The sequence below is a fragment of the Choristoneura fumiferana genome, chromosome 12 (assembly GCF_025370935.1).
Source record: "Choristoneura fumiferana chromosome 12, NRCan_CFum_1, whole genome shotgun sequence".
Lineage (NCBI taxonomy): Eukaryota > Metazoa > Arthropoda > Insecta > Lepidoptera > Tortricidae > Choristoneura > Choristoneura fumiferana.
In genome coordinates, this window is record NC_133483.1 from 3,741,679 (window position 1) to 3,760,686 (window position 19,008).

The 19,008-nt window shown below is 39.2% G+C and overlaps 1 protein-coding gene across 1 annotated transcript; it reads left to right on the plus strand.

The window, feature by feature from the left end:
* Nucleotides 1-740: 740 nt before the first annotated feature.
* On the plus strand, nt 741-18,796 carry LOC141433658 (NUAK family SNF1-like kinase 1). Its single transcript, XM_074095761.1, has 3 exons — nt 741-966; nt 14,079-14,181; nt 18,586-18,796. Exons 2-3 carry the CDS (start codon nt 14,084-14,086, stop codon nt 18,794-18,796), a joined length of 309 nt encoding a protein of 102 aa, XP_073951862.1. The 5' UTR covers nt 741-966; nt 14,079-14,083.
* The last annotated feature ends 212 nt before the right edge of the window (nt 18,797-19,008 follow it).

Sequence of the window (19,008 nt, forward strand, 5' to 3'; positions counted from 1 at the left end):
TAAAAGGATATGATCTCAAAAGAAATGACGTCAACCGGATTTGGACCGCGCATTCGAGACAATTTTGCAATCACTGTAAAATTTAGCGCGGTCGTGTTGCTCCCAACCAGACCCTATACCACGAAGTGCGAAACTCGAACTTCGTGTTGCCGTCCCGCTGACGCTTATGTGATTTAATACGCGAGTGAAAGGGACGGTACGATACGCACTTCGATTTGCGAGTTTCGTAGTAGCCCCTCTGACATCGGACTTCAGGAGGCAAATTTTAATGAGAATATTGTTAAATGCTTGTTGTCGACGGTAACCGGTACCAGCTGGATGTAATTTTTGGATAGACGTGGTCAGGAATAGCAGCTAATGTTAGCAATGAAGAGTCCGAAGTAGCCTGAACATTTTTTTAAGCCCGCCGGCTGTCCGTCGCACACATTGTGCATTATAAATTAAAATTTCATAGTAAAGTAAATAGACTCTACCATTTTTTAATTGTTCATTGTCCTTACCGACATCTAGCGGCAGATAGTTATCCTAAACTTTATGACTCTACATGTTTTTTTTTTTGGTTACAACGGCATCTAGCGGCGAATAGAAGTAGCGTGCAGAGTCTCCACCGCCATCTAGAAAAGTTTGCCAAGTTTATTTTTGTCCTGTATAACGGCTAGATGTCGCTGACCATCAGTTTGTATTAAAAAGTTTCTAGTTTCTAAATATATCACCAGAGTTCGTTTTAGTACTATAATTAGAAGACATATGACAAAAAAGATGGCAGCGATTGCCGACCGCTGTCCTTCGGATATATTGCAAAAATGGCGCATTATCTGATATTTTCACAAATTTTAATAATTATAAGTGAAAATTTGTGTAGTGCTACATTGTGATGGTGTGTTGGTTTAAATGAATGACAGTGATAAACGTGTGTAAACAGGACTGCGACTTTCATCTGGATATTGGATTACACATAAAATCAAGGTATTTTCCTAAATGTACACTTTATTTATAAAATTTCATATGTCAAAATTTGCACATATATCTTTAAATATCATTCTTTATAAGTAATAGTAGAATAATAAGCTAATATTACATAAGAATGTCAAAACTCCAGTCCCAGTTCACTTTCTTGGTAGAGTGATTTTCATGAGGTGGCCTTCTTTTTGGTAGCATAGCATATGTTTATTAATAAATGTGAAGTTCTCGGAAGTACTGTACGTGCTTAATTCTCGCGTTGAGTCTTTATTGGGACTTATGCCTACTCAGTATCTTATTTATTGGGTGCTTTGCTTCCATGACATCAGCAGGCACGCTGCTGTAAACAGTAGCATGATTCATTTACGATTCCAATTGGCACTATATTTGGCATGTATTTCTGAAAATGATTTATTGAATTTCCAAATCAAAATAAAGACAGTTTAATTCAAGAAATCAAAACAGAATTATCTTTATTTATTTACTCACAAAGCTTATCTTTTATTCTTTACTTATAGAATATCTGTGGTAAATTGATTTGTTTGCTGTGAGATTAGATAGTAAATGTAAATATTGACTGATACATTGGCTCCCCATTGTAACTAATGTACACTTGAACTGTGTAATGGATTTCTCAAATAATAAGTACATCGCTGCTTAAGTACAGAAGTAACACAAAAAAAAACTAGTTGTTTTACTACAAAAATCAAATTTTAAATGCTATTTAGAATGCGATTTTGATGATAAAAAAAAGTTTTAATTTTTTTTGCAGCTTGTATCTCAGCTTATGTTATGGATGTCCATGAGCGGCGGTGATTGCGTTCTTTTAGGTGACCCGCCTGCTTGTTTTCCCCCTATCATATAAAAAAAAACATATATTTATGCATTAGTATGTAATTGTTTAGAAAACGCTACAAATGTTTTTACAAATAATTTATAATGAGTACCTGTTTATTTCCTCATCTGGTATGCATCCTTAAATTATTTGTAGTTCTTAGCGAGTAATTGAAATATTGAAAATATTAGGGTTGTGGCTGCCTAAGTTACCCAGACTGGGGTCTTAGACCGAAACAGCTGGTATTACTCATTGAGTGGCTTATGAAAATGTCTGCAGATCAACTAATATCTGCTTAAGACCCACCGCAGCGCAAAGTTCAGGAAATGCAGATTTAGAGAAATTACATTTGGGGGCTGTTTCACCACCCATTGACTAATTTTATTTGATGGATAGTCTCAATTATTTAATTTTAACCTCATATTTAATATTAACGGAACTAACATCAAAATTCATGGTTTAAAATCTATCCGAAGTGCAGACCTTTCAGTCGGATACATTACGAAGCTCCTTAAGTTCCATAACATCCGTCCCTAGCAACCATGAAGTTTAAACCTTAACCCTGGTGAATGAGCATGGCATGAGGCAGCCCCAGAGCAGTCATTGCATTGTTTTTTATTTTTCATCAATTTAAAAACAATAAATGTGTACAAACTGAGCTGCATTGTTAAGTACTGAGTGAGGCATGTTTATCTTAAGGTGTGTCCACATTGTAATGTGATGTAAAGTTAATAGAAGTTTAGTAATATTTAGTTTTGGTAATAGAATCAAATTGTAATAAACGATTTAAAAAATTAGGTTTCCTACGTAACAAGAGTAAATTCAATGTTTTCAGAATTTTGTAATGTATAGTTAACCTGAAGGGTGTCTGAAACTGGACCTTATTAATGTTGCTACACTGTTTCTCCGTCCGACCTTCTGTCCGTCACAGGGTTGTATCCTGTATCTCAAGAACCATATGTAGATAGACACCTGCAATATCAATATATGCAATATTGCTGCAGTACCAATTAATAAAAATTAAATTAAATTAAAAATAAGTTAGTCCTAAGCAACCGATATAAATTGATCCTTACATCGTAGCCCTCACAACATACGTTTTGTTAGGAAGCAGGGCTATGCTAACTTTTTATCCAGTATAGCCAGTACAGTGTATATTTGAATATACCAACAAATTTGTACAGAAGGGAACTCTCAGTTTGCGAGTCTGGTTTTTAATTTTTCCCTATTGTTATAATTGTTTTTATGACAGTTTAACATGTTTTGCATATATTGTATATTTGAGTAAAAAAATAATAAGAATTAATCAATTACAAGCGAGTCTCCTTTCCCTTTCATACTAAGTAGATGGGTATCCAAAAAATAAAGTTAAATAAATAAATAAATATTATGGGATGATGATACCAATTGGCCTAGTCTCAGACTAAGCAAAGCTCGTAATGTGATAATGTAATGTGGGTACTACGAAATGGATAAACATACTTACCTATATGTACAGATAAAACATAGTTAAAAAATAACTTTTTAATGAATCACTTGGTTTTTTTATAATTCCTTGAAATGTCTCTCTGAAACGGATGTATGGTAAAACCCTGTTCGATAATTTTCGGCCTTTCCCGTGGCTCGACCTCTGCTAAAATAACATATACATATTTTAGTCAATACAAATACCTATTGAATAAACGTAAAATTATTATAATCAGCGTATTTTAAAGTTACTAAGACGCATTTTTACTCAGACATCCTACTAACATTATAAACGTGAAAATTTGTGAAGATAGTTGGATGTTGGTTACTTAATCACTCAATACTCAATGACGTCTAAACCGCTGAACCGATTTAGATGAAGCTTGCACTGTTGTGTTTCGTCGTGGAGTTTAAGACAGCCGGTGAAATTACTGGCACTTGAGGTATCCCATCTTAGGCCTCTAGGTTGGCAACGCATCTGCAATACCCCTGGTGTTGCAGATGTTTATGGGCGGTGGTGATCTCTTACCATCAGGAGACCTACTTGCTCGTTTGCCATCCAGTCAAATAAAAAAATAAAAAAAAAGTTTAAGAGTCCCGGAGAAGGTCATATGGTAGTTTTTAATCCCGGAAAATGGCATATTTCCCGCAGGATAGCGATAAACGAATACTACGCGGAAGAAGTCGCGTACAACACCTAGTATTTATATAAACAGTTTAGTAAATTACACAACACTTTTTTAAGTATGGTCAAGGAGTTTAATTCATTGGCCACCATGGAACCATTTCACAGTAAACGTCATAGTGACATCGCATTAATTAACAAGGAAAGTGGTAATGACTTTTCCTTTGAAAAGGTTCCATGGTGGCCCATGAATTAAATTCCTTGACTGTACATAGATAGTCGTAAGTAAACGAAACTACTCGTTTCTCAAAGGAACAGCAACGCATCCGTAACTAAGCTTATGTTATGGATGTCCATGGGCGGCGATGATTTCTTTCCATCAGGTGACCAGCCTGCTCGTTCCCCTTCATATCCCCCCTATCCCCTATCATAAAAAAATCAAAACTGTATACAATGCAGAGGATGCACGCGATTAGTGAGCGGACTGGGATTGGTAAAAACAAAACTCTGTCATGTCTTTACCTATCCAAAATGGGCCTTCTAAAAAACTATACTTTTCCTTTTTTTTTCAATTTTGGAAAAAATATGATTTTTCCTACCTGAGTATGAAAAACTATCGGAATCGATTGTGCACTTGATTTCAGAATCAGTATGGTGGCACCCGTAGTAGTGCCAATCGATTATTTTATTATTGTACTAGCTTTTGCCCGCGGCTCCGCCCGCGTGGTATTCGGTTATCGCGCGCTGTTCCCTCGGGAACTGTGCATTTTTCCGGGATAAAAAGTAGCCTATTTCACTCTCGGGCCCATCAACTATCTCTATGCCAAAAATCACGTCGATCCGTCGCTCCGTTACGGCGTGAAAGACGGACAAACATACAAACACACAAACACACTTTCGCATTTATAATATTGTAGTAATAGTAATTAGTCATATTAGTAATAGTATTAGTAAATTAGTAATTAGTATGAATTAAATGAAAATTAGTGACATTTTCATATCCATTCATATGGATCTTTATTATTTAAAGTCAAATGTCCACACGGTTGTACGATGGGTACTCAATCTAATTGAGAGAGCGCGATAAATACGAACTTTTCCAATAAAATAAGATGGAAAGCCATTATGCATTACATTTGTAACAAAGACTATCCACTCTAACGACCGTAATCTACGGGTCCCTTTGAAGGCGTCATAAACAATTTCTACTGTACGATTCAAAGATTCTTCGAACTATCCTTCGTCTGAGTCGAGACGAGTCTAGACGTAGCGGAATGTGCGCTGCGATCGAAGCGGGGAAGTCTCGCCTTGTCTGAGACAGCCCTTAGGTTAGTTAGGCTGCGAAAGATGCCAAAGCCAATCCAAAGATGTTGATTGTTGAAGCCACAAAAGCTTTAAACGTTATAAAGAGTTATGAAGCAATACAATTCGAATAAAAACAGCTCTATCAGTACTAGGTATCAATGATTACGCCAATGTCGAGGTTGAGAAGACACCATCGATCGGTCGGCCGGTAGCTTCGGTTTTCGGAAATTGGAATGCAATTCATGCTTTGAAAAAAAAAAACAATTCTGCCAGGTTTCGCCACACAATGGTAACGCAATGAACGGAGAAAACGCTTGCGTCGCCGCTGCTCGTTGACATCCAGTTCGCGGCCTTAGAGTCTAAAGCTTAGACCGTCTATGTTCTGTACCCCTAGTGTAAGTTTTCGGTTACAAAATACGTCTCGATCGCGTTCGCGTTAAAATCTCAATTTATATAGAAAAATGAACAGCGCCTCTAGCGGAACGTTTGCGATGTTCGTGTTTCCATACAAATTGAGATTTTAACGCGAACGCGATCGAGACGTATTTTGTAAGCGAAAACTTACATTAAGGGCACTGGGGGACTACTACGAAATTCGAAATCCGAAGTTCGCATTGTACCGTTCCTCTCACTCTCTTATTCAATAATATTAGCGTCTGTGGGACGACAAGGTAGAGTCCAGGGCAAAGATATCGACACGGCAAAGTTACAAAAATATGTATACACGACTTTATGCACTTAACATTAAGGCTGTGTATACATATTTTTGCAACTTTGGCCGTGTCGATATCTTTGCCCTTGACTGTACGAAGTCCGAATTTTGCACTTCGTGGTATAGAGCCGGTCGCGCTAGTAGCCCTAATGTGAAAGCGACCATCTGAGCTAGTTTAGTACATGTACATCATTAACTTTTTCAAACAAACAAATAACTATCTCTCATCGCTACCAACGCAATTACCCGCATTATGGACATTTAGCGCAGTTGAGTCAGCGGTTAGGAATTATGTTCTATTCTTGTTCAGTCATCGGCTTAAATTCTAACTCGGTACGGGACTCTTTGCCAAATTATAAAGATTTACGTCAAAAATATGCATAGAACTGCGTCATTACGCTCCTATGTTTATAATATAGTTACCGTATCTACAGACATACTGCCGACGACCCAATATTCTTGCCGTAATGTCTTTTCTGAATAAATTATTTCCCATTTATTAATAACAAAACACTAGTGAATTATTTTTACATGCAGTAGCAAAAAACTATCCTTAATTTAAGTGTTGTTTTCGAAGAGACTTGTGGCTTGTGGCTTTTCTGAATTAAATTTTGAACTTAGCTTTAATTAAAACAAAATCATGAAACACTCAACTCACGATTATAACGCACTCACCCTTGAAAATGTTCTCTCAAAAATATCAATACTTCCTAGTCTTAGTATTGACTTAGTCTTACTATTTAGCTTTAGTTTAGTATTGACTACTCTAAAATTTTTGCTGGTACACCAACCTCAACACAAAATCCCATCTTGCACGCATCCTATCAGTGACTGATGAAAGTATTTTGTTTGGCTGGCTTGAGTATGTTTGGATGGTGGCACATTTGCAATCAGTAACACGCGATGTACATAGGTGTTTAGGAAAACGATTAGGTATTATCTTAACTAATGAATAACGATACGCTATGAGAGCGAGATATCCTCCTTCTCTTGTTTCCGGTACCGTATCGAACCCTAAGTACCTACCTAAAGCATGTTTGTCTTTCACTGCATTAGACAAATAGCTTCCTGAATATCAGTCTATCTTCAAACTTCGGCGTTCCCCATTTTTAAACGCTGCACATGTCTGAAGTAAGATTATATTATGAATGTCTTCCCGCCAACGCAAGAAGTAGAACAGCCGACGATGGACAAGCTTGTAAAAGTCGCATCTCAACCTTGTTTTAGCTTGCGCCCCTGTCAGCACAGGGCCATCGTTCGTGCTCAAGAGTGTTTGCTCCTTACTCCACCCATCTCGGTTTAGTAACGACCTAAATTAACAATACGATTCCCCGAGAATAATGGTAAAGAGTATTTTTAGAAAGAAACGTACCGATGACTGATAGTTGTGTGGGTACTAGTGGATTCCTAGGCAACTGCGAATAGTTGATTGGAGGTTATTCAACTGGTGGGAGGACAAAAATAGCGCGATCGCTCGTGGCTTCTGCCGAGTGTGCCGAGTCGACTCTGACGTTGGAGCACTCCCGGCCCGGCCCGCCTAGCTTCCGGGATTCACTCGGAATTGGCCCACTGTCCCAATCCGACAGCCGCGAATCGATGCTTTAATGGTGTCGTGTGTTTTGTTCAACTGCGTCGCTAATATGTGGATCTGCGTCATTGGAACAGTTAGAATATTAGCATGCGGATACTGTACTTGTTCAGGTCATGTACTCTACGGGATGTCAATGGTTTGATGTAGCAACAGACCGCATTTGCATACAAAGAATGCCTGTGTACACACGTACAACATAGAATACCTGATTTGATCAAAAAACTAACTAAGTAGTTGTACGTACATACGTGCACTTTACACTTTCAAAAGGCAGAACAACATATTTCCGATATAAAAATAGATACTTTAAGTTTATAAATTCACATCTGTGGGAAGTAAATCGTAAGTAGTAGGCTGCATTATGTTGAAAGACTATATACCTAGATTTTGTCGTAAACCTGAATCATTTATCTTCGATTTCGTTTGAAATGGTTTGCGAAACAGAATTGTAGACAGTAAACCCGATCGTGGGTTGACGGCATCAACATATTGTGACGTCAAGATTGATGTTAGGATTTACGACGCTGCTTTTTTGTGTCGCTGGTGCCGGGCGGAGACGGCGTCGGCGGCGACTTCGGTGGAGGATGCATGAGGTCGTGACATAGGTGCACGGGACAGAATTACCTACACATTTCTTCAAGTAAACGACAATCTCGCGAGGGAGAGAGAGCGCAAACGTGTAAGCATGCTAGGGGAATGATATGCGGTATTTATAGAGCCGCCGAGACTCCGGCCCCACACTATTCCACATATTAATTGGCTACTTGCGCCGCATTTTTCAGGACGTGACTGTTAATACGTCAATGTCATTGAGTGACCGTGGGTTTCCGACCGACAGACATTGACACCTATCTTATAACTGGCCCAGATGCGTCGTTAACGCGATCACAGCGCGGCACACTTGAGCGGCTAACACGTGCAAACCATTATTGTTTCAACCTCGTAAATTATCAGCGAGGAACAGATACTGATTTCTACCTGGTTTACTATTGACACTATTGAGTGGCAAAAACGTAATCCATACTTTTATTAAAAGTGCGAAATGACAGCCGAAAAGTGGAAACATGTTCATCAAATGTTATGGGAAGAGGCACGGAGAAAAAAGAAACGTGTAATGTGTTTAGTTTTGCGGGAAACGGTTAATTTATTACATTGATTTATGATGCAAAACGTTACTGTGTGTAACAATCTATGCCCCATATCAATGAACAGGAAAATTAGCATTCGAATGCAACGAAAATTTATTCTATACAATAAATTGACGCATATCTTAAACTAATTCACCAGTCACACATTTTCCTGGTCTCGTATAATTACATGTTCAACGCAACGAGTGTTAAATAAATAAGCTCGGTGTAGGGAAGGTAATGGAGGGTTAACGATAACATTAATCACTTGCTAATGAAAATTAACACGCGACTTGGGGCGTGAACTGGCTTGTCACAAATATTTACAAAATGTGTTAACTTACGCCGAGCGACACCCCTTACTCTTAACCGACTGCTCGAAGGAGAGATATGTTTTTCGAGCTTGCTGATATGCCATTCTGGCCTTTTTTTGCGGATTGTGAACTTCACACGTACTATTAAATTTCTTCGCCGGTGAGTGTAGGTTACGACTTACGATGGTTTTCTTCACCGTTAAACTCGTGGTAAATTTCAAATGTAATTTCGCACATAAATCCTGAAAAAACTCAGATGTAAAAGTCCAGGTTCGAACCCACGGTTTTTCGCTTGATTGGCGTGTACCTCTGGCAGGTAGCTCCAGTTCCTCTCGAACGTACCCGCCAGCTTTAGCAACAAGGGTAGGCAGACGAATAGACAATCAGTTAATAGATTTGCCGAACCTCCGACATTCCTGGTTTATCGTCGGTTTACCGATAGAGTTATTATGATATTTATAAAGGGCCGTGCAAATTTGGGCACTAGGTTATTCAATATCACAGGAATGGTGCTCACTAGCGCTGCCATGAGGCTAGGTAGCGCTAGTGTTGCTTCCTGTTGCTGTTGCCCGCGCAGCAGGGCTACTACGAAACTCGAAGTTCGTATCGTACCGTCCCTCTCGCTCTCGTATTAAATAGTATAAGTGTCAGAGGGACCGCACGACACGAACTTCGAATTTCGAGTTTCGTAGTAGCCCTGCAGTTACGAGCGCTGCAGCAGGGCTACTACGAAACTCGAAGTTCGTGTCGTGCGGTCTCTCTGACACTTACTCTGGCCCTATGCTACGAAGTGCAAAATTCCAACTACATATCGTGCCGTCCCGCTGATGCTAATATTATTTAATACGAGAATGAGAGGGACGGTACGAAACGAACTTGAGAGGCCATATGTCAAACTAATAGGCTACCACGGTTAAGTTTCGTTTCACAAGCACCAACCAGTCAAAGATGATGTGATGAATACTAAATACTTTCTCCTACATTGCTGTGGTCCATGGTAATAGCAAGGACGTGTTAGCACTGCTAAGTGCGAAGTAGTGATGTAGAAAGAAAGAAAATAAATTTATTAAACGCTATGAAACATCACAATCACATCACGGAAGAAAAGAAAAAACATGAGACATACATGACGCTAAATAGGACTCCGCTCAGCATAACCCACGGCAAGCCGTGGCTCAGATTTTCACTGGGAGACTTACCAAAAAGTAATGAAACTAAGGATAACACACATAACACGCCATTAACACATGAAAAATAAAATTCAAGTAATATAAATCACGGGGGATCGTTTTCACAATGGACGCAGGCCGCTTCCAACCGAAGCATCTGGAAGTCTATGGGGAGGCTATAGTGGTCGTCCTATGAGTGGGTCGTCCTACGGCTGATATCGTCACTAGGTACTTTGAAAAAATCTCGTATCTAAAATCAATATGTCAACAAAATTGAACCTTGATATAATGTTCATAAGGTGGACACTCAGAAAAATTATCTATTTTGAGGTACGAGTTTTTTTTAGGTAATGTAAACTTTGTAGCATTGCAGGCAGACTGCAGCAAGTTTCTAGTGTCTTGAGTCTTGGCCTCAATCTTTTATCACCCGCGGTCTCGACGCAGGTGGCGGAAAAATAAATAGCGTTGAAAATATTTAGAAGATCTTTCTCGAGATGTCCGAAGTTTATTACGGATGTTGAGGAAACTGAATCAAGTACTTGTGTTTCATCAACAATTTCATAAAGAAAGAAAGAAGACATTTATTCACATTCATAAAGACACAGCACAATAAAATTTAAAAATAAGAATAGACAACAAAAATAAAAGAAAACAAAAAAAAACAAATATCAAAACGACACACCTCATAACGACTCCTTTAGCGGTTTTTGCGAGAATAGCTGTGCGGTTATAGCTACTTTTGTACGTACATCGAATTTTTGCAATACAATATTGCACTAAGCTGTTTTATAGTAGATCTTGTGCCAAGAGTAAAAAGAAGCCGCATCCAACAAATGGCATGTACATTATGTCATTAGAAGTAAATGCCATTTATTCTGGACAGTTGGCAATTATTTTAAAAAGTATTATTAAAGAAGCGGAGCAGTTTGCGAAGGCGGTCTCAACCCAAAGCCTAACCTACTGATGGCGGCCGTTGCTGCTTAGTGCTTAACTTGAGTTTTTCAACCCCCAGGGCTCCGTTATCTTAAATAAATTGCAAAAAACGGAATGAAAATCCATAAATTATCGAACGTGCTCATAAAATTTTATAAGAATCGGTTGAAAAATAATGTAGGAGAACAGCCGGACATACGAATCATTTTGCCCAAGTTGAAGCCGTGGTGGCCTAGTGGTTTGACCTATCGCCTCTGAAGCAGAGTGTCGTGGGTTCAAACCCCGGCTCGCACCTCTGAGTTTTTCGAAATTCATGTGCGGAATTACATTTGAAATTTACCACGAGCTTTACGGTGAAGGAAAACATCGTGCAACGAAACCTGCACAACCTGCGAAGCAATTCAATGGTGTGTGTGAAGTTCCCAATCCGCACTGGGCCCGCGTGGGAACTACGGCCCCCTCTCATTCTGAGAGGAGGCCTGTGCCCAGCAGTGGGACGTATATAGGCTGGGATGATGATGATGAAGCGGACACGTCAACAAAAAAATTGTTTTCCAATTGAATTGTTTGGAAGACACTTATTATTTAGTTTTTTTCAGGATGTCACAAGGGTGGCGGGAGAAAAGGAGAAGTGGCACTTACTAAAGCGCGCGCGACAAGATGTAATTCTTAATGTGATGGTGGTCGATACATCAGGATTCCTTTCCGCTAAATACCGAGTCCGAGTTTTTTTTTAAATCCGCTTAAAGCGTTTTCGCTCTTCCTTCATCAACCGCACAGCAAAAGAGTGGAATTCCCTGCCTGCGACTGTGTTTCCTGAACACTACAATTTGGCCGCCTTCAAGTCCAGGGTGAATGAGCATTTACTAGGCAAGCGTGCTCCATCGTAGGCCTCATCCTCGCTTTCCATCAGGCGTGATTGTGGCCAAATGCAAGCCTATACTGTATAAAAAAAAAAACCGAGTTCAAAAAGCACTCTTGCTTTATTGAGTGTTGTTGAGACAACGAGTCCTTATGTCAATTCGAGCGATCCTTTCTAATACAATATTCTCGAACTCTAGCAATACAATACAATAACTCTTTACTGAATCGAATATCTAACATATTAAGCAGTACAGAAAACACAGGTACATAGAATTTTTCTAAGGCACGATTTTTTAATCCTCAGTTAAACAATCAGATAGTATTTATTCGACAGATAGCAAAGAATTGAATTTTTCCATCGAATAAGTCGACTACCTGAGGAATAACTTTATCTGTCCCTTCGACGGCCAGCTTTATTGGTCTGTTAACTATTTGACCGTTTATCTGAGGATTGAAAAATCGGCCATAAGCTAAGCAATAGGTGGCCGTTAGGGTTTTCACCCGGTACTGGATTCTCGCCATAACAAACTCAGTACCGGGAGTAAACCCTCCCGTATCGCTTCAGAGCGATCTCTTCCAGGCGTCCTTGCAATAGAAAGAAGTACATACTAGTTTTTTTTTCTATTTTTTTTAAATTTATTTATATATTTTGATAAACTGCTACGTTTGATGGCGAGGCGCGCTCAGTTTTCATGCAATTTTAACCTATCAAACTTATCCTATAATATAAACTAGGTAACTAACAAGGTAACTAGGTAATTTCCAACCATTCGAACCATTTCATTCAGTAGGTATACTCATCGAACATCGTCATACTAATTTTCTTTGTCAGGCAATGCGATGTTACTGTAACGTTTTCTTTCTGTAATTGGTACTGATTTGCGGAGCTCAATAGAGAATATCTGTACTGTATTGTTTGGATGCAGGTGGTAGGACCTTGTGCAAGGTCCGCCCGGATTGCTTCCACCACCTTGCTCGCTAATCCTGCCGTGAAGAGTAACGTGGAGAGTAAGGCAGCCGGTGAAATTGCTGGCACTTGAGGTATCCCATCTTAGGCCTCTAGCTTGGCAACGCATCGTTTGCCATCCAGTCGAATATAAAAAAAATCAGTTGGTTAAATATCTAGTGAATTGCGAAGCGCCGTTGACGTTCCGCGCGATGGCGCCTCGCACCCTTGCTTCATTAGCGTATTAACATTCGTCGAGTGCCGGCGTGCATAAATCACATGTCCCAAGGCGGGAAAACTGCTCTCTATGCCAACTTATAAGCGAGCGTGGCAGGCATGTTGACATCCAGTGCTAACGAGTCGAGTAGATTATCTATATGAAAATTTGAGGTGTTTCCCCAAATTTCCACCGGTATGCGTTTGCGTATATTGCTAGTTCATGTTTTGGTGGTAGACCGCTTCCCATAAGATCTGTTAATTATTTAATGTAGGTAGTGTACTTAACATTTGTTTGATGGTATTATTTAATCCATAGTATAGTATTAGTCACTATACTATAGTGGGTACATGGGGTTCGGTTGTCATCTAACAACTCCGGTATGTGAATTTTAGTAGCTCTTTAGTAAAGATATAAAACCGATGCTTTAATTTAAAGAACGCGTGTTATTGTTTTTTTTTTTGCCGAAATACCTACCAAGTATTTTGACAAAAACTGATCCGTTATCTAAATAATGATTAGCCTAGCCTTTGGTCACATTTGAATGCAAAATAATACAAAACAAATAATAGTTTTATGTTCGCAGTGCTTACCTTGTTTTCCTGTGAAACTACGAGTAGTGTTGTTAGCCTTATCCTGAGCAAAGCCAAGTTCTAAAGTTTTAAATTTTAATACTTCGCTTTCTATTATTTTAATCATGCCAAGTTATCCTAGTTTGTTTACTGTGACAAAATACTAAAGTATTCGGCTAATAAGCTGCAGAAAGTCAAAGATAAATATGTAAATTATTACAATGAATATCAGTTATTAAAAATACTCAAATATACATATTATCTAGGATATTAACCTAGTGATTTTCAGGTAAAAAAATAGAATACGCGTATAGATTTTTTTGCACAGAGCATCTTCTTGCACCGCCCATCTCTGGTCATACCTGGTGTATGTGCGTGCAGCCACGTTGACGTATGTTCGATATTAGATAATTTAATTAATCTACTATTGTTTGTTTACAGTCACAATGGTGGTCGGAGAGAACAAACGGTCCAATATCATGGACGGCATCGAGAACACCGGTGACGTCCGTCTGCACGACCACCGGCTGCGGCTCAAACAGAGGTACAAACATACACGAAGGATTTTTAGTCTTTCATCCATTACTGCCCTAGGTCAAAATTAAATGACTGCACGACCTGATTTTGTAAATTTGTCTAATGTTTACAAGCGAAGCCGCACGGACTCAGTTTTTGCAATAATTAACTCTATAGAAGTTTAGTGAAAGTCCTACTTCTATGCAGCCGATATTTGTACGTTAAACTGATTGTGAGCCGGTCCTACGGAGTCAGTTTCGCTCGGACTTTTGTGGTACTTATGATTTTCTTATCAAACCTCGTCTGCAGATTTCGTAAGCTGTATTTGGTAGACATTTAGACAGTCATAACTTGATCCGTTGATGATCCTTGATGCATTATACGGATTAATATACAATATTAATATACACCAACGTTAAGACGAATCCGCATAATGGCAACTGGCGAATGACTCAAATTTATTTATCATTGTCTTCCGAGTGCAGCGGTGAATCTACAGATGTTTCTCCGTCTCTTTCTATCAACATCTTAAACTGTTTGACAGATAGAAATGAATGGTGATTGCAAATGCGAATGCGACCGTGCGCGTGTTAATACTATAAGTCTTGTGATACAAAATCATGTTCGTGACGGCATTCCATTTTCTAATTTCTATCTTTATTCTTTAGCCGACTTATCATTTTAAATTTTTATAACTTATAGGTTTATAGCGAAACTGGTAGACACGAAAACGTCTTGAAGTCATAAAATTTATCACAATCTTTTATTGTTTCGAATTTCGCTTCGATACTTTCTGACTAGATATGCCAAGTCGCAGCTGTTTTAGTTTTTTTGTTAGGTTGCTCACCAGTCTTGATTGTGTAGGCTGACTTAGCAACTGGCTACAGCTATGTAGTATGTAGGTGAAATAAATAATCCCTTACGGATACGTCATTGGCCTAGTGATTGAACTGGAAGTACATCCTACGCTTTTTACGCCCGTGGGCGGTAAGGCTGCTATTACAGCTATTGACCTGCGTCACCGCGTCATTGCCGATTTTGACAATCAATTAAATCGTGAATCAACATCGACACTTCATCTGACTATGCTATGAATGTTATATGATCTGGGAACTACAATAGCTATAACGTTGACTTACATTTTAAATGGATTCTACTTTCGCTGAAAAGTTTATAGTGTCACGAACGGTGATTATTTACTTGTTTCATTTACTTAAATCGGTATCAAATGCGTACAAATTTAGACACGTTTATATACAGCACGTAAAAAAATCCAGGTGAAAAAGATTACAAGGTGACCACGTCTAAAAAGTGTTAAAAAATACAAAAATAATTATAAATAAAAAGTGCTTGGGAAATTGAAATATAGACTGGATTTGAGTCAAGCGTTAGTTTGTGGAGGTTTATAACATACTTACGTATAGGCAGACACAGAATACAAAATAGTACAACTAGTATAGGTGGCAGCGGAGAAGCAAAGTGTGTATTTCATTGTCAGGCAACGCTTCCTTCCGCGTCTGTACTATTGTGACTTCATGTGTAAACAAATAGATGCAGATGCAGAAAACAGATAAATGCAGAATCTGAGTGTAGCTTACAGTCACCTGCATTAACATCTGCCACAGCGGAGCGTGCAAACAATCTGACTCGTCCTACTCCTACTGGCCCTAGAAATAGAGTCGTCATCAGATATTTCGGAGCGGCCAAGATGGTCAAAATATCGAAACATTAACTTTAATACCTTAATAGAGTGCATGTGACGATATTTTTGACCACCTTTGATCGATCCGAAATATCTGACGGCGACTGTACGAGTAAAATACCGTTCGCATAGAGCGGCGCGTGGGCCGTGATCGATGCCCTCGCTCTCCGCGAATAAAGCTAATGTACAAGACATTGCTCAAGTATTACAAATCGATGCAGTATTATTCTTGAGTGAAAAAAAAAGTTTTTTGCAAGTAGGTATACAAGCAATCAAGGTTTAAGTCTGTGTGATGCAATTGACACAAAACAATGGTCCGTCCGGGCCTTATTTTGGCCTTAAAAACATATAGGGGACATTCTAGACGGACTGTATTCTAACTGGATCGTAAGTGCATTCCATCTGCTTCGTATTCGTATCTGCAAACTGCAGACTGCCCATACATTTAAATTGTATTTAGCGTGCAGTTTTACTAGCTGCCGACTACCAATAGATAGGTACATTTTCCATTGCAGTATCTATAAATTATGTCACCAATTTCGATCATCTTAAGCCCCCAACAAATCGCCAACCCCCTCCCTTAATGTGTGACGTATTTTGTAGGTGACCTCCAATGGCCTAGTTTTTTTAGTGAATCGGCAGAAGTACTAATGAATGACACGAAACCCTTGCTTTTTGTCTTTGTGTGAAATAAAAATGTATATGTATGTAAACTCTTTATTGCACATAAAAAAAAATACAGTACATAGAGACAAGCGCAAAGGCGAGCTTGTCCCTAAAAATACGTTTAGTATTATTTAAAAACTATTCGTGTGAGAAGGGGCCTTCGCCTTTGGGAGAGTCTTATTTATCAGCAGATCCTTGCCTCAGCTGTGTGCTGAAAGGCCGGGATAGGAACATTCATTATCCCGTTAGGTGTCTTCAGGGTGTTCACGGACTAATACTGCCTTTAGTTGTTTTTTTCATGACCGACCCGATGGTCGATACCTACCTGCGGTGCTACTCCGAAATTCTAAAGTCGGAAGTTCGTGTCGTTCCTTCCCTCTGACGCTTATATTATTTCATACGAAAGTAAGAAGGACGGTACAATACAAACTTCGATTTTCTAATTTCGGAGTAGGCCCTCTGTTTATGACTAGTTAAATCAGGACACGTTACAGAGGATATATTATTCTTTTTAAACATTGTTTTAAAGTAACGCGTGAGCTTAAAGTGGAATAGCTGTTACTATGCGTGACGCATCGGTTTACCTCGGTACAAATTGATTATGTATGTATGTTAACGGGCCTTAAGCTCGAGCCTCGCTCACGTTTCACGAAGCTCACGCTATTTTGTAGAAAATTGTTCTGTACCCATCCTTTGTGAGTTAGTGCCCACGAGTCGTTTTGTCTATTTATTTATTTTATTCGACTGGATGGCAAACGAGCAAGTGTCTCCTGATGGTAAGAGATCACCACCGCCCATAGACACCTGAAATACCAGGGGGATTGCAGATGCGTCGCCAACCTAGAGGCCTAAGATGGGATACCTCAAGTGCCAGTAATTTCGCCGGCTTTCTCTAGAAATACCTCCTGCCCGCTGAAACGCTCCTGTTTATTTTGTGAGCTTTTACCTTTAATGTAACATTCGCTCGCTAGTATGCTCATTGCAAGTGCATTGAACGCGCAAGTTTTATCAGCATCTTTACAGCTCTTCTGACATACAGGTCTGAGATTCTGTTCCTTGCGGCCTGTTTGACTACTCCCAGATACTTTTGTCACAGAGATATATCGGCTAAATGATAAAGTTTTGAAAATGAAAAAGTTTATTCGGGACACAAATTATGGATAAAGCAAAAAATAAATAAAAATAAAGTAAAATGAAAATACTAAAAAAATATATATGAATATTTGTTTGTGCCCGAAATGGTCCCGCCTCAGCATTAAATGCGGGTGGAGCCAGCGCTAGTCTTCCGGGAAACGCACTGTAACTCTGCTCTGGAAATCCCGTGAAAGATTAGAGACCCACTCAACTCTACCTATGTCCGCCTTGAGTCATAGCATGCGTATCACAACAATATGCTCGATGCATAACAACTGCCAAAGTCTCTCAAACGTGTATTATGACTCAAAGCAGAGGCTTTATTGTCGCACTTGGAATCACAATCGTTTTCACCACTTCTTTCTGTCACACGGTATAAGACGAGGGTAGAAAGAGACGGTGAATGTGTCAGCGCGTTAGACAATACGGTCTATGCGCGTAGGTAGAGTTGATCGGAAGGTAGAGATGTCACATCTGACCTATCCTACTGAAAGTTTGCTAAGTTCTTTGCAGCGCATTCTTCTTGATAATGACTGGTTCTTCAAGGCGCTGGTATACAAAAAAAACCGGCAAGTGCGAGTCGAACTCGCGCACGAAGGGTTCCGTACCATTATCTATACAGCATTAGAGATAAGCAAAAAAAACACGTTTGTTGTATGGGAGCCTCCCCTTAAATATTCATTTTATTCTGTTTTTAGTATTTGTTGTTATAGCGACAACAGAAATACATAATCTGTGAAAATTGTAACTGACTAGCTATCACGGTTCATGAGATACAGCCTAGTGACAGACTGACGGACAGCGGAGTCTTAGTAATAGGGTCCCATTTCTACCCTTTGGATACGGAACCCTAAAAAAACATGCAAAAGAGAAGGCATTGTATGTATTGTCTCGAGACCTTACTTAACATTTAAACTTTGTTATTTTCAGATTCGATATAGTAAGAAAATTAGGTCAAGGAACGTACGGCAAGGTGCAGTTAGGTATCAACAAGAAAACTGGTCAGGAAGTAGCCATAAAAACTATAAAGAAATGCAAGATCGAATCGGAAGCCGACCTTGTCCGGATCAGGCGCGAAGTGCAGATTATGTCTTCCGTCAGACATCCTAATATTGTACATATTTATGAAGGTAAGCATTAGAAACTCGTGGTACCATCAGACAAATAAGTGGTCTATCAATTTTTAAACAAGTTCCTATCAAATGAATAAGTCGCTAAAGTCAAACTTTAAAAATAAATAAATAAATAAAATACAGTTAATGAACTAAAATAATTCCCTTGCTCACCCGCGACCTTACGATAGCTAAGCTTATGCAAAATATGCGTGTTCATGCAGTTCCTCCACCTCCACAC

Bases quoted from the DNA above. Each gene is read 5' to 3' on its own strand.
- LOC141433658 (XM_074095761.1), top strand. From the start codon at position 14,084: ATGGTGGTCGGAGAGAACAAACGGTCCAATATCATGGACGGCATCGAG. The intron at 14,182-18,585 runs GTACAAACATAC...TGTTATTTTCAG, and splicing joins CGGCTGCGGCTCAAACAGAG to ATTCGATATAGTAAGAAAAT.